The 14890-nt window shown below is 39.6% G+C and overlaps 1 protein-coding gene across 13 annotated transcripts in view; it reads right to left on the reverse strand.

Annotated features, from left to right (window-relative positions):
• The window catches only part of PLCB4 (phospholipase C beta 4), a 216200-nt gene that overhangs the window by 28690 nt on the left and 172620 nt on the right, over positions 1–14890 (reverse strand). For all 13 annotated transcript variants that reach the window (XM_064510009.1, XM_064510012.1, XM_064510003.1 and 10 more), the window contains 5 exons: positions 13023–13227; positions 8557–8645; positions 7867–8017; positions 5122–5171; positions 4938–5003 (listed from right to left, as the gene is read on the reverse strand). In XM_064510009.1, coding sequence (XP_064366079.1) covers positions 4938–5003; positions 5122–5171; positions 7867–8017; positions 8557–8645; positions 13023–13227 — 561 coding nt within the window. The remainder of the gene's footprint in view (positions 1–4937; positions 5004–5121; positions 5172–7866; positions 8018–8556; positions 8646–13022; positions 13228–14890) is intronic.

The following is a 14890-nucleotide window of genomic DNA, read 5'->3' on the forward strand; positions in this document are numbered from 1 at the left end:
TGACAGTTATTTCTTTAGAAGCAATGTTTTTTCCAAACTCCCTTTGCGAAGGTGAGGATTCCTGAGAAAGCTCACTCTCTTCTTAATAGACTACTTAAGCATTTTTTCCTGTCCTTGTCCCATCCCTTACAACCAGCTTTGTTCGCTATCCCACAGATGACAAAGAATTTCACTAGGAGTTGATTTACATTTAATCCTTGAAACATTTCTTCCCCTAAAAACATTGTATTTCTCACAACATCATGAAAGATGTCTGTGTTAACTTCTCATTCCTTGACCTTTTCCCCTCACTCTTTGCAGCAGTGGCAAACTGATATTTTTTTCCCATGGGGACCTGTCTCACTCTAACTTTATCATGTCCTGTTGGGTGACACTGGTTTGCCAGGCAAGCGAATGGGCCAAGGTTTTGATCATGTTCTGTGTTGGCAAGAGCCATCACTTTTTCCTTTTGATCCCAAGGCAAAACAGCAACACTACCACTACAGTCAAACTCACGCAGAACTACCTTTTCAGGGGCTGCAAGAGGTTTTCTTATGGCCTGAGGAATATTCACTCTCTGTTTCAGCACCCTTCCTCCTCACCCAGGCCACAAACCGAGCAGGAGATTTGGTTCAAAAACTGAATCAGAGGCAACAGCTATGTTACAGAATTGAACTGGTTCTTCTGAAACAGGGAACCTATACTTGCATACTGACTCTGAAATGGAAGTTGGTATGAAATACTGATACTCTCCAGCTTTTACTACAGAATGTCAAGCTTTTCATTTCTACTTGATCTATTATTGCCTTACAACCTCTCCCTATTTACCAGTAAGTCTTCTTTAAAAACAGTATCTTGTCTTTGCAGACCTTTATATATGTACCTTTTACATGACTCTCAATCCTGAGTGAAATCTCAGCTCTTCACTATTCACAGACTTTGTGAAATCCAAAATTATGTGGTTTCCAGTAAAGCCACTAATCTGACATTAGGGAATGGGCAAACCTAATTTTATCAGTCACAGAACGGTGCCTAGAAATGATGAGGATAAGAAGAGTGGTCTCTCTGCCAATCTAATGATCCATCCCTTTATTCTACTTAGACTAGATATCTTATTTTTCCCATGTGAAATTGGAAAAAGGAACAGTGAAGACTGTCCTTTCGGCTGCCCAAATATCCTGTATAAAAAGTAACTGGTGCCAGACTTTTCAGAGTATAACACTGAGTGTGTGAGTGCGCGCGCATATGTGTGTCTTTAGATTTCTTTGAATGTTCTCTCTCTCTTCTTCTGTTCAGTGTTTCGGCCACTTTGACACCAGCAATATGATACAATTTATTCTCCTAGCATCCCTCTAAACATAATTACTATTGTATTTTCCTACATGCCACAGCTTCTTTCAACTGTAATAACCTGTACACACACACATACACACACACAGCTGCACAGGCACACACAGCCACACACACCTTACACACAGTGACTTCACTTTATGCTGGTTTTGTTATTAATTAAGGCATTTGAAGAGAATATTTAGAAATATTTAAGTCACTGGTCGTTCACACTTAAAATTCAAGAAATATTGCAACTGAGGCATTTCTAAGCCCTGTGAAGTGTAAAACAAATATGACCTGTGATGTGCAGGAGAGGGGTAACTAATTAATACTTGTTGAAGGCAAGGGTTTAACCTTTCTTCTAGGTCTCCTCAAACTGAGGTAACCAGCTGTACCATGCTTCTCCTGTATTCACCACACTGAGAAGGCAAAATGACCATGGAATTACACCACGGCAAATAGAACCACTTTTCCAAAAGCCCTAGTTGACTAAGCTGCAGTGAGATCACTGGGCTTATAACCTCTTAGGTACACTGGACATATTTTCCCACTGGGCCTTCTGCTTTGGAAGGTTGTACATCTTTCCTGACTGCACCAGGGGCACCAACACTGGCAGAACAGATGTATTTCTGGCATTTAATCTGAAAAGGCAATGTCTTTAACAGTCATATACCTTGGTGAAACAGAGACTGACAATGCTACATGCCTTGTTGCTAACACACCAACCAACCTCTGCGAATAAGCATTTCAGTGGTGCTGCTAACACTTCTCTGCACTCAGTGGATGCAGTCAGTAACGGGAAACCTTTCTGCTGTCGCTTTCCCCAGCTCACGCTGCACAGGGCTACCAGATCAGCTCCTACACTACTTAGACCAGAGCTCCTTCCTCCCTGACCTGCTCTCTCTCCCACCCTTGCATGCCTATCCCCACTCCTCAGTCTGTCTCCAGCCCCTGCCTTTCAACCTCTGGCTTTCTGACACCTGAGTGTTTTTATTATTTATACTGTCCACCTTTAATCCTCTTCCTCTTTCATCACTTGAACCCAGAGATCTCACAAAATCAGCCATATCTCTGTCCAGGCTAATCCCCTTGCTCCCTCCCTTCCCTTCTCACCCTGCTTCCCCCCTCCCAAAATGTCAATCAGGAGCTCCTCACCCCCTCGTCTACCTGTTGCACTGTCATCCCCACCGGCTCAAGGTGAAAGTTACAGTTGGCACATGGTGGCCGGAGAGGAGAGGCAGAGGCAGGGAAGCATTTTGGACTCTGCTCCCTCCACTGAAATATCTGCCTATCTCTCTTTCCACCTGGCCTTCAGGACCCAGCACAGACGCACAGGGTGCAGGCACTGTGTCTGGCCCAGGGGTGCTCACCAGGCCGCCAGCGTCCACTGGTTTAGGGCAGTGAGAAACTCTTCCCCAAAAGCTCCTGATACAGGAAGGATGTTAGACAGTGGCATGGCTATGACAGTCTGAAGACTGGACAAAGCAGTCCTCTCAGCACCTCCACAAATCTTTTCTAAAGCTAGCCCAAGCTCCACACTTTCATCATACTTCTGTACTCTGCAGTAACATCATTCAGGAGAAGGAGCTTAGAAAGGAATAACAAGGTAACTCTTGGCCACAATGTAGCTGACCCATTCCACATGAAGACAACAGGTATATTGTTAGATAGCAGGCTTCACCTATCAGGACTAGGCTTCATTTTTTGTTCTTTCAAAGCCAGTAATTCATTTTACATAATGTATTTTCCAAGGCCAATTTCAGATGGAAAAGGTTTGGACTTATTTTCCTTAAATAACATGAACAAGTCCCTTCTGTTTACTTATTCCTCCAGATCTCAAGGGTGTCTATGGCTAAATGTTTCGAAGAGCCAAGCTATTTCTGAAAGGAACTTTTAAGTTCAGTGTGCGTAATACACAGACTTTCTCAAGCTCATCAAAGATGACTGATTGCATAGCTCTCCTGCTCCCTCCTAGATGATAAAATGCATTAAAAGAAGTGATGAGTATATTGAGCACTTTCTTAAGATCACCTGTAAACCAATATGGCCAAACTTATCAGATTCTCCTCTCCAAAATTCAGGAAGTTGCCGTTACTGGAGCCTAGAGCAAGGCATGCTCTAGACAGGCACTTTCCTGTTAGTACAGACTTGCACTCAGTTTGTACTTCAAGCTAGCAAAACGCAGGCTGGCTCACGGCTAAAATAGCTGTGCTTGAGCTAATGTCGAAAGCTCTTCTAAGTGCCCAGCATCTTCAGACTGTCTGGTAATTTTCTCCCAGATTAGAGGAAGTAAGTGCAAGTCTGAACAGATGGATCATTTTTTAACATTAGCAAGAGCACAGTCTTGACAGAGATATCCTGACACTGCCAGGGGACAAATATATCAGGGATATGTATCACTGAGTATGGCTTTTCCCTGTGCAACCACGTTTGCAAAAAGTTGCTACAGCTGAGTGAGAGATGCTGTCCAGAGAGAAAGTAGTCTTTAAAAAATGAGAAGCTTCCTAAAAGATCAATCCCATAAAGGCCTAGAAGCTGCCCGTGACACAATGATTCAGTTAAGAACAACCCATATATGTAAGCTATTCACAGTGGCCCATCATTATGGGACAGAAGACTTTGATGACAGACTTCTTTTGAGCATGGTCTTTGCACACAGCTCTAAAATGGAGAAATCACTGATTTCCCTTCTTCACAGAGTCAGTAAGGAGTCTAAAAATTCACCTAATTTTCTTACACTACTTTGAATGTGAAGAGCCCCATGGAAGAAGTGCTGACTATTGCAAGTAATTTCTTCATACTTCATTGCACAGACATACAGTCCCAAACAAAACAATAGTCATGCAAATAAACACAAAGATTGATATGAAAAAAGCACAGGCAACTATATCAGGTCAAATCTGCAATGAAAATGACCCCTTTAAGAAGAAATTCTAGTGCATCAAAGAAAACAAGAAAATAACAGCCCACAGAGCCCAGAATGGATTGTATGGGTTGCCAAATGGGGTGAAATTCAGAACTTAGATATTTTCTTCACTTTTTATGCCTCTTTTTGTAACAAGAGCAATGGTTTCCTAACGATTAAGGGCAGGAGAAAATTGGTCGCGGTTTTTCAAATGTAGACTATATTTGTGATAGTGTCGCATTTGGGACATCACTGCCAACAGTATCAAGCAAAAGGCTAACCATAATGTGGTAAATATATACATAAGTCAGGAGGAGTAGGGCCCCTCATTTTTAAGTTACGTGTTCCATTTCTGCCTGGCAATTCTGCAGTTTCTCTAGTGCCTGCCTTTGATGCAGCACCCTCTCACATCATTATGCCTTTTCCCAGCTGCTTGTTAATATGTCATGCAACAAGGAGCTAGATAAAATCATTATCTGGAAAGGGTGAGCTTTGATGTGTATATGGGTGCACTGGAACTTGAGGAGACATACAAATGGTTGCTAAAGAGAAAATTTGCTTACTGGAGCATGTTTCAGCACACTTAAAATACACATGCCTTCCTTGCTGGTCCAACCACTGTTCCTTAGTTTTTCCATTCACTTTAAGAGTTGTCTGTGCTACTAAGCGCTGTACGTTTTTCAAGTAGAGTGTTTTGCTCAGAGAACTCTAATGATCATACCTTGGCATGTTTCTTCTTTAAGGCATTCAGCTCTTTCTGCTGTTTCTTTAAATGCTTTATGTAAGCCTAGAAAAAGAGAAGTTGGATCAATTATTCTGTGGATGTACTCACTTGTAACCAGATAAAATCCTGGCTATTGAAAACAAATAATTAGAAACATATATGGAAAAGCTTGTGTCCATACCTTCATTTGCTTTAAATCTTCTATCTTCACTTGAGGAATAAGGTCTATACCTAGGAAGGTATTTGTATAGTTTATTTAAAACATCATAAATACTAGCATATCCCATACTTTTTTATTTTGAACTTTACCACAGAAACCTACATTTAAGTTAGATTTTAGCTAATGTTTTTCACAACACAAAAAAGAAAATCTCAGATTAATAAAACAATATTAACCAAGACATAGTTAACTTATGGTTAATTTCATTTCCAAAAGCATTGCTCAACAGTCCTGTGAAAAAAATTAATCAGTGACTATATTCTCATCTCTTACTGTTCTGCATTGAAGTGTCAAAGCACAGCAAGCTAAGAATTGAAAAAGCTCCTTTTCTGAAAACAAAGCAGACCATTTATGCACTTTAAAATTTAACCATGCAAACTTCAGAAGTTTGGTATATAGCTGGAGATTAATCTGGCACCACTAATTTCAGGGTGAATATTTTTTAGATAAAGTTCTAAATAACTACATAAAGGGTTAACAAAGGCTAGATATACTTCTCCTTAATTTGAATTTCAAAAACTATGGGACTGAAAATCTACCTGCAGCCTGTATGTTAATGGTGGTAAATTTGCATTTTGGTTAATATGAGGCTATGACAAAAAGAGCCACAGTACAGTTCAGGACTAAAGGAAGACTAAAAATGGAGGAGAAACAGACAAAACCATGAAAAGTGGAAACTCTTATGAAAATGAATTATGAGAAACAAACCTATTATACAAGAGTATAAGTACTATTTAGATGAATGCAAATACATTTTTATCAGCTTAACTACAGTGCAAACAAAAATTTGAACCTCATTTCATCTCTATGTTTTAATAAATATTACGCGATATATTATGAATTTTTTCACTACTAAGCACACCCTACATGTTATCAGTAATAAAAATGTTAATACAATGTCATGACAGATAAAATGCATAGGGTTTTTCTGAGTTTTTACACAAAAATGTTAGGTTATTCATAAATATACCGCAAGCGTATTTAAGTGGACTGTGGACTACAAGATTCCTCCTGCTTTGCAAAGGATTTTCTACTTTTTAAGGTGAATTCAACTGAAAAATATTCAGATGCTGTAAAGGGAGGGTAAGGCAATTTCCTTAGGGAACAAAAATTTTTTATTTTCTTTGAAGTATATGATTCTGCTCAATTATATACTCTTAACATTGGTCTAGTAAATGAAACTGGAACAGATTCAGGCGCAGATAAATATAGAGTCTGAAGTTTTCAAAAACACAATCTGGAAATCAACCACTATTACTGAAAGCCAGGTAGAGAACAAAAATTAAAGTGCATTTGAAAATCTCCCCCAGATATCCTATCTTGCTGGTCATGTAATTTCTAAAGATAAGGTGAGCTGCACATTTTAATAGTGGGAGAATTATTCAGATCTTAAACGATCATACAGATTAATATAAAACAAGGATGGTTACATGGGATATAAAAACGACCTGCTCCATTTCAATATGAGAGACTATATATAAAAACTGGATGCAATAAAGAATGTGCAAGTACTGAATTCTTAGTTTAGGAAACAGTGCTGCATCTACTGTGCTGTGTTCTAAACACAAACTTCCTCAGGCTTTTATTTTAAAGTGCAGGTTCATTTACATTGTAAACCGGGTTTGACTCCATGCTAACCAAGAATTAGATGCCAACCCCAACAAATATCACACCTAATTAATGCCAATAAGACTAATATTTGTGCATCTTGGTCATGATGCATGAAATATTCCAACACCTCACTGCATAAAATAATCTGGATTTTATGCCGGGGAGAACTCTGAAGCAGTTCTGGTGCCACAGACACCTGTTTTATTGCCAAAAATTACTCATGAGAAATGGCATTTTGTTTCCCAAGAGATCTCTTCACATGTGTGTATCCAGCCATGTCTGCTTAAGTTTAAGAACAAAAGCAGTTAGTGCTTCTTTTCATTCCTATCAATCCCTGTGGGCCAAGGTGCATTCTAATTCTTGTAGGCCATGGACAGAAATATTTATTGTGTTTCATTCAGATGTACAAATTTGTTTTTTCACTGATTCATCATTACCTGTGATGATCTGTGAGAAACAAATAATCTCATTTGACCCTACAAGATGATTCTGTAGAGTCAGTAGTTAGAAAAAATGTTTATTTACTTGTAAATGAGCACATTTAATATGGATATCTTTGACAATAAATATGCCATTTCCATAATCACTATTCAGGGTAAAACCACACACTGAAAACATTTCTAATTGTTCTGAAATCGCCATGGAATCCAACGAATTCTAAATACCTTTAATTACTTACATCTGCAACTCTGCCAAGGGATTTGTGGAAGGAAAAAAGAAGCAGGAGCGTTTGTGTGGAATATACCAGAAAACAGTCATTCCTATTGGTCTGGTTCCAGTAGGCCTTTCGTAGACCTCTGCTCCCAGAGTCATACAGGTTGCTACTATCAGCAGTAGTTATACAGCTATACAAAGAGGTCACTTAGTAAAATAAAGCCATGTTGGCTTTATGTAGTCATTTTGGTAATAAAAAAAAGAAAACTTTATTTGCAAGTAGACAAAGACCACTATCAAAAAAAGAAAAGAAATATAAGTCATATTTTAAGAGGGATGGGAATGACTAGAACTGCAAAACTAAACAGGAAGAATGAGTACTTTTCAGTGACTTTCTGAATCACTTAAGAACTGAAAGAGTCACCCGTGATTTCTGTCTACCTTTCTTAGCGTCGGTCCCAGACCCAAAGCCAGCAGTGGTACTTGGTCGAAGTTCAGAGCTACTCTGAGGAGTCACATTTGCTTTGGCATTATTGGCTTTTCCTTTTCTATCATTCTTTGAAGTGTCATTTGGTACATCAGCTATATCACTCTGGAAGAAACATCTGCATTGTAATAAATCAATTGCTGTTTTACCAGTAGTACAAAAATTGGGGGATGGGAAAATTCATGAGCTTGTCTACTTCAAACATAATTAAGAAAACTGCAACATAGTTTCAGACAACACTATGCTCAATAAAACATTTGTAACCCATTTTAAATAGTCACGTACTAGAATATGGCTCCCTTCTCATTTCTCAAAATTCCTACTTCTAAAGGATGTGTTATCATAACCTGGGAAAAGTCAGTCAGTGAATGGTATTTCAGCACACGCATTGACATAAGCTAATGCATTTCAGAGTACACCGAAGAAGCTTATATCTGAAAATGAGAGATGATGAGGTAACATGCATCGATGGGAGAAGGGACCAGTTTAGTTTTAAAAAGTCCAAATTCAAACCAAGGAACCAAACTCAGTTTTTTACTGACAGAACTTTTCGCAACCTACATTTTGCATCCTCCATTATAAAAAAGACTTTACAATAGGAACATAAATTATCCTGGCTGTGTCTGTCATAAAGTTCTACTTACAGTTTCAATACCCATAGCTCTCATTTGGTCTGCTCTTTTTTCTGTGACAGACAAAAATTTCTTTGGATCTGACAAAGCATCTACAATATCTGTTAAAAAAAAAAAAACACAACTTTTTAACATCTTCATAGGCATTTGGAAATTTACCTTTTACAAGTGCATTATTCTATGGCTGTTTTAGGAGCCACGTCTTGCAATAATAGCCCAGCTTTCCCTAGTGAACCTGGCAGGGCTAAAAGAGCTCATCGCCACAGCGCCGCAACACTCCAGGAACATTACTCAGTGTATAATGCACCAAAAAGTTGGTATCATGCTAGGTTATTTATTTACAAAGAACACATTGACTCCATCAGATCCCTCCAAATTACTCCCAGTTGATGACACTGGAAGTTGAGACCAGAACAGGATCTCCTGAGTCGCAAAGCACTAACATCTTCCCCACAGGGCAGAAATTTCCATACTTTGTCTCTTGGGTGTTCCAGGGGGTGCTTACTGACGTGGGACTACAGCGAATTGTAGAAGATGCTCAGTTATTTTCCCTGATTCAACAAAAAAAGCTAAACAGCTGTTTCAGATGAGTGGCTAAAGTAAAAAGGCAAATACCCTTTGGACACAGACTTCCCCTAAACTCAGGGTCAGCGAAAAGCAGTGGTGCCCCGGTATCAGGGGCCACCCATAACTATTCCGTAAGCATGAACTACTTACTCATATTGTTTTTATGCAGCCATGGGCTATTTGGAGGTCTTAATCCAGACTTTTTATACCTCGCATGATCAGACAAATTTATGTTTGCAGAAGCACATTTCCTTTACTCTGCCTAAGGAACTAAATAAAATCCCTTTCCTAGAAGCCGTCTCTTTTCTTTGATTTACACAAAATAATACAAACAATAATATCCCAGCCTCTCTTTATTTTACAATAAAATTCAATACTACCATGCACTGTGTCTCAGCTGTGCTCTGTAGACTCATCCACCCAGCATCTGTGATCGTTTTTTGCCTGTCAGCACACCAATTACCTGAACTGCAACCTTAGCTATTGCCAATAAAATCAGAAGCAATGCCACTAAGGTCAGTGCAAAACTGGTATGAAGTCAGAATAAAGCCTCAGGAATAAGGCTAGAAATTCTGTGTGTTTTTTCCTGCTGAAGTGCGACAGAAATCTATAAAACTAAAATTAAGTTAATAATTGCACATTGTGTAAGTTTAACCACGTGGATTATACAATGTGTTTGACATCTGCAGTGATAAACATGCTAGTATAGGTTTACAGGAAGACAAAGACACATGAATCTTTACTAGCATAATGAATAATCTCTTTCCAAGGCTAACTTCAAAACCATCTCAAAAGAACTCACAAAAGGAGGCCCTTCCATGACACAAAGTGATTTTACAAATAAAATTGATTTAGTATCTACAGTCATAATGCTTTCAGAGACTAGAGCAGCAATCCGTTTTGATGATCCCTCTGAAACTTTTACTGCAGTATTATGGACTAAAGGGTCTCTGGTCTAAGTTAATAGGTCCTCCTGTCAAAGCAGTAACTTAAGAAAAGAAAGTTTAAAAGCTGCAGCCTGACTCACCATTCACTACAAAATATGTCATGGAATTAACTCAGGCTTTTGTCAGGACCATTATGGGGATCACAGATGGCAATTCATGTGCAGGAAATCTTTTTCTTTACAGAATGGTGTAAAGCCCTATTTTCAGCTACTTACAAGTAAAAGATAAACATTTTGCATCCTTATTCTAGACTGTCTCACTAGCAGAACAGGCCATCGCTTCTGCAGTAACAGTTCTGACAATCACAATTTTCATAAGCACTGGAATTTTGCACATTTCATGTCATATTTTCAGCCATTTTTGAAATTAGCTTGCTATGATGCCAGACAGAAAAGTTGGCCCACTGACCAGGTCTGCAAAAAATATCCAACCTGTTAAAAGCTTTGGGCATAAACTTGCTATCCTTCTCATGCAAACTGGCAGTTGGCCTAAATTATTCTGTGAAATGCTCCTCTGAAGTCACTGGACATATTGCTGAAGCAAAAAAAGGATGGATTGGTCCAAATCCATCCAACTCCAATTCCCATCAAAGCTGTCCTAAACAGATTTCATTACCTTGATAGATCTGTTTATGTATTCAAAATAGATCGTCTCCAGTAACTGTGGTTCCTCAACATGTTCTCCCTCTCTCTTACACAACTGTATTTCATACGGACATAATATGGGCAGAATTTATTTTCAGACATAATATGGCCTTGTAACCCAGAACTGACTATTTTCACTAGCCTAGTGAGCAAGTGTTCATGTCCTTGGCTCCAACTCTTCCTTGAAAATTCAGGACTATCCTGCTAACATGATGTGGTGTTTGAAAATGGTACCTGATTATCATGAACTTCAAGGTAGAAATGACTACCATGTTAGGGAGAGTGAGACCTCTGTAAATTGTATTACTGACCTACAAGTACATCATCAAAGGCTCAGCATTTCTAAGAGGGAAGTGACTTATCACTGCTTTTCACATCGCCATTTGGCCTCTGCTTACTGTTTTCTTTCTCCCAAGTGAGGTAAGGTGAAAGGGGGTTCTTAGCATTTTGTAAAAGAATCCTGGTTTTATATAAAACTAGCAAAATCACAGGACGAGTATATTACAGAGGACTCTAACCACTACCCTAAGTAACAGTGCTTAATTACATAGAGGCTTATATCATAGAAGTTTCTCTTTGGAGAATGCTACTTCATTTGCACTAATTTGCACCAGTATTTTTTTTATTGGGAACTGAATAACTGATGCAGATAAAACACAAAAAATTACTATATCATATGAAAAACAAAATTATGCATATTTTAAAGGCTACAATGGACAAACCGTTCTAATTAATAGTTGATGTTAGTTCTTAAAACTTACAAGGAAAAAAAGGAAATAAAAAAGCAGGCAGCTGATGAATCGAGTTGTACCTTCCTGAAGATTTGTTAAAACAATCATGGAGATTCTCACGATAGCTCATAAAACAATGAGAGGTGCACTGCAGATGCTAAGTACTCACAAACACATGCCAACAGAATATGAATCATTCCACCTGAGTATCAAAAGATATCTCCCAGTTGTTCATCAGGTTGTTGTTTTGTACCGATGAGAAAAATACATGAAACACAACAAAACTATCTGGGGTTGGGAGATGAGAATGAATAACTGAACTCATTTAGTTCATATTGATATGGAGCCTGTTTTTCCCAACACTGACAGTAAGCTATTACAACTAGTTTCCTCATCCTAGCAGCAATTTACTGTAATGATAAAGTTATTTAGGGGTAGAATAGTTTTTTTGTATTCTCAAATCTAACAGATAAACCATCTGTAGTGATGTTGACAATGCAGCAGATCAACCAATACTGAACTACACACAATTTGCAAATTCTAAACTGATATTCAAACTCTGTTTGAAAAATGTCTTCCATTTCTGAATTTGTGTAATCCATTTTTTTAGAAAAAAACTTCTCCTGTTGAACAATGATCAGCACATTTAGTGGCTTGAACCACCTCAAATTCTGCTAAGCTTAAGTTCAACTCCTAGAAAAAGCATGGTATCATTCAGAAAAAAGTCAATCCCGCTTCAGAAGCACGTCCCTAATTTAAAAAACATTTTCAATGAATCATTTATTGTCAAAAGCTTTATTTCAGAGATGAATTAAAGCACATGCTTAATTGTGTCCCTTAGATTCATGTTCCAGCTACTGCCCTGGGAGTCCCAGGTTTAAGCAGAAGCTTGCATTTCCCTTGAGCTGAAGTCTCTAATGCTACATACTCTAGATGAAACATACTGAATAAAGGCATAGTAGTGCCCCAAAGCCTGTCCAGCAAAGCCCTAAAGCAAAACTCCAGCTGACTTTCCAGCAGCCAGGAATTCACCTACTTACTGTACAAGCACTTCTGTAAATGCTTAATTTGGTCCACGAAATTATTGCTAGTGAAGTCAAGGCCTGTTTATTTTTTGAAAGTGTGGGTAAACACTAACAACGATATTCCAATATTGTCAAGAACACAAAAGTGGTTTTGCTTGGAAAAATGCATGTCTAGATTCTGCTTTACTTTTTCATACCTACAAACCAGAAAATATAGCTACAATACAGGTTAACCTATACAAAATTTACACTTCAAAAAAGTCAAGAAAAGTATCTTACTAAAGCGTCAGCAAACAGAGAAAATCAAATTGAGAACATTAGCTCATTTTCTGTATTATTTTGTATTTTGGCTTCAATAGGTCTATTTCACTCTCATTAAAACTGAGGCACTCGATACCAATGCTGATTTCTTAACTGAATACACAGGGTTTCCAAGAACTTAAACACACCAAATCCCTCCACTCCTCCAGAATTGTGTCTGCTCCTGGCTGGCATACTGACAGCACAGTACTTCCACATCAACACTCAAGATTTACAACATACAGAGGGATAGGATTATCTCACCTCCAAAACCATCAGGCACATATGTTTTAAGCACAATGTTGCAGAAAACTGTCGGAAGAGAGAGTGGTTTGTTGCCCTCATTCCGAAGAGAAATGTGTCTGTAGCCTGCTTGCAGACCATCCAGAGGCAGGATCCTCTGACCGATCAACTTATTATTGTCATCATACACTGCTATTCTCAGGACAGCAAGATCAGGGAGAATAACCTGGAAAGCCATAAAATGAAGAAATTCAATGACTCTAGTACAGTAGCACCCTCCCCACCTCCCATGTTTGAATCTGCTCATTCACTTCGTATGCCAGAAACACAGTCTATCATCACTGTAAGATAATGTCATTCCCCTTTGCTGAGGCAAACTGCGTACTTTCAGATGATTCTTTCCTAGAAAAGCTTTCTGCACCCTAAGTAACAGGCAGGCAGATTTCAGAATATGCAATCCTGCAGCTTGCAGCTACACTAGCTTGCATTGTTTTTCGTTATTGGAGAGCGGTGACATCGATAAGCAGGCAGGTAAACACTACATGGGAAATGGCAGATGCAGTGGCAACTAAAGGGTAGATAATGCTGGATCTGGAGGAATAACGACAAGAGGAGGGGATTTGGGATGTATCCAGAAGGGCAATGTAGAAGGGAGAAGAGTGCAAGTGCAAGCTGATGGGGATGTATGTTGAACTGTGGGTTCTGCAGAGAAGAGAAGCAGACAGAGGAGGGCAGGACAGGGTGAAAGCCCTGCTGAAAGGGCATGCTCCAAGCACATGTACGGTGCGCTTGTACTCCGAACACAAAGGGTACATGGCATGTATGGTGGGTGGGGGGAGCTGTGGCTGCTTGGATCTGCCAGCCCCCATCTCGACTGACCAAAACAAGAGCAAAATGTCCCCTGCCTCGCTGGGAACAAAGGTGCTTGCTCTGAACGCTGCCTCTGTGCAGGGAGCAGTGAGGAGGAGACCCACTAACTGCACGGGGCAGCCTCTGTGCCCGTCTGCATCGCCTGTATGCTGGCAGAGGTCTTCCCGCTCCTTCCCTACCTGGCTCTTTTCATCAGTGGTTATGGGCCAAGCGGAAAGATCAAAATAAATTGCCTCTACTATCTCCTTAGACTTCCCCTCCCTCCACTTTCATTTTTAAGTCCTAGAGGACACAGAAGGAAGTACACTTCCGGTCTCTGAAGCCACCTGAGCTATTCACGGGCGTCCTACTCTGCCTGCCTCACAGCACAGGATGGGTGATTGCAACTAAGCATTCCCAGCACAGCTCATCACCAGCACTGACCCCCGCCTCCCTCTTACACAACAGAGTGACAACACAAAACTTGGGTTAGAATGACTGAAGCTTTATTTTAAAATCAATTAAAAGAAAAGCAACAAAACGTGACAGAAGAACAATCAAACACGTTACCTGTGAGCAACTGTGTAGGATTAAACATCAGCTGGAGGAGAACACTGCAACCCAAATAGGGCAGCTAAGATCTCTCCTCTACAGGCCACAGACCAGCACATCATTCATTACATGATGGGCTCAGTTACAGCTTTACTAGAGAAAGGAGAGGAACCAAGAAGGCTATGGTTCCCCCTCCAGTAATTTGTTCTAAGGTGTCCTGGAAGGCACTCCTGCCCTCACGACTTTCTAGCACTGGGCACCCCAGGTCTTCATCTCCTCCAACCAGAGGAACCGTTCCTGCTGTGTTTGTTTCACTCATCTGCCTAGTCACCAACAGCTGTCTCAGTTAAAACATTCAGCCTGACATGATTAGGGCCTGTGATGAAGGAAAATAACTTATTGTCCTTCTTTCAGTATGAGTTATTCAAGAGAACGTGTGACCATGTAACTGTTTATTGCAAGTTAGAGAGGAAAGTCCAGGGACTACT

Source organism: Dromaius novaehollandiae, chromosome 3 (assembly GCF_036370855.1).
Source record: "Dromaius novaehollandiae isolate bDroNov1 chromosome 3, bDroNov1.hap1, whole genome shotgun sequence".
NCBI lineage: Eukaryota > Metazoa > Chordata > Aves > Casuariiformes > Dromaiidae > Dromaius > Dromaius novaehollandiae.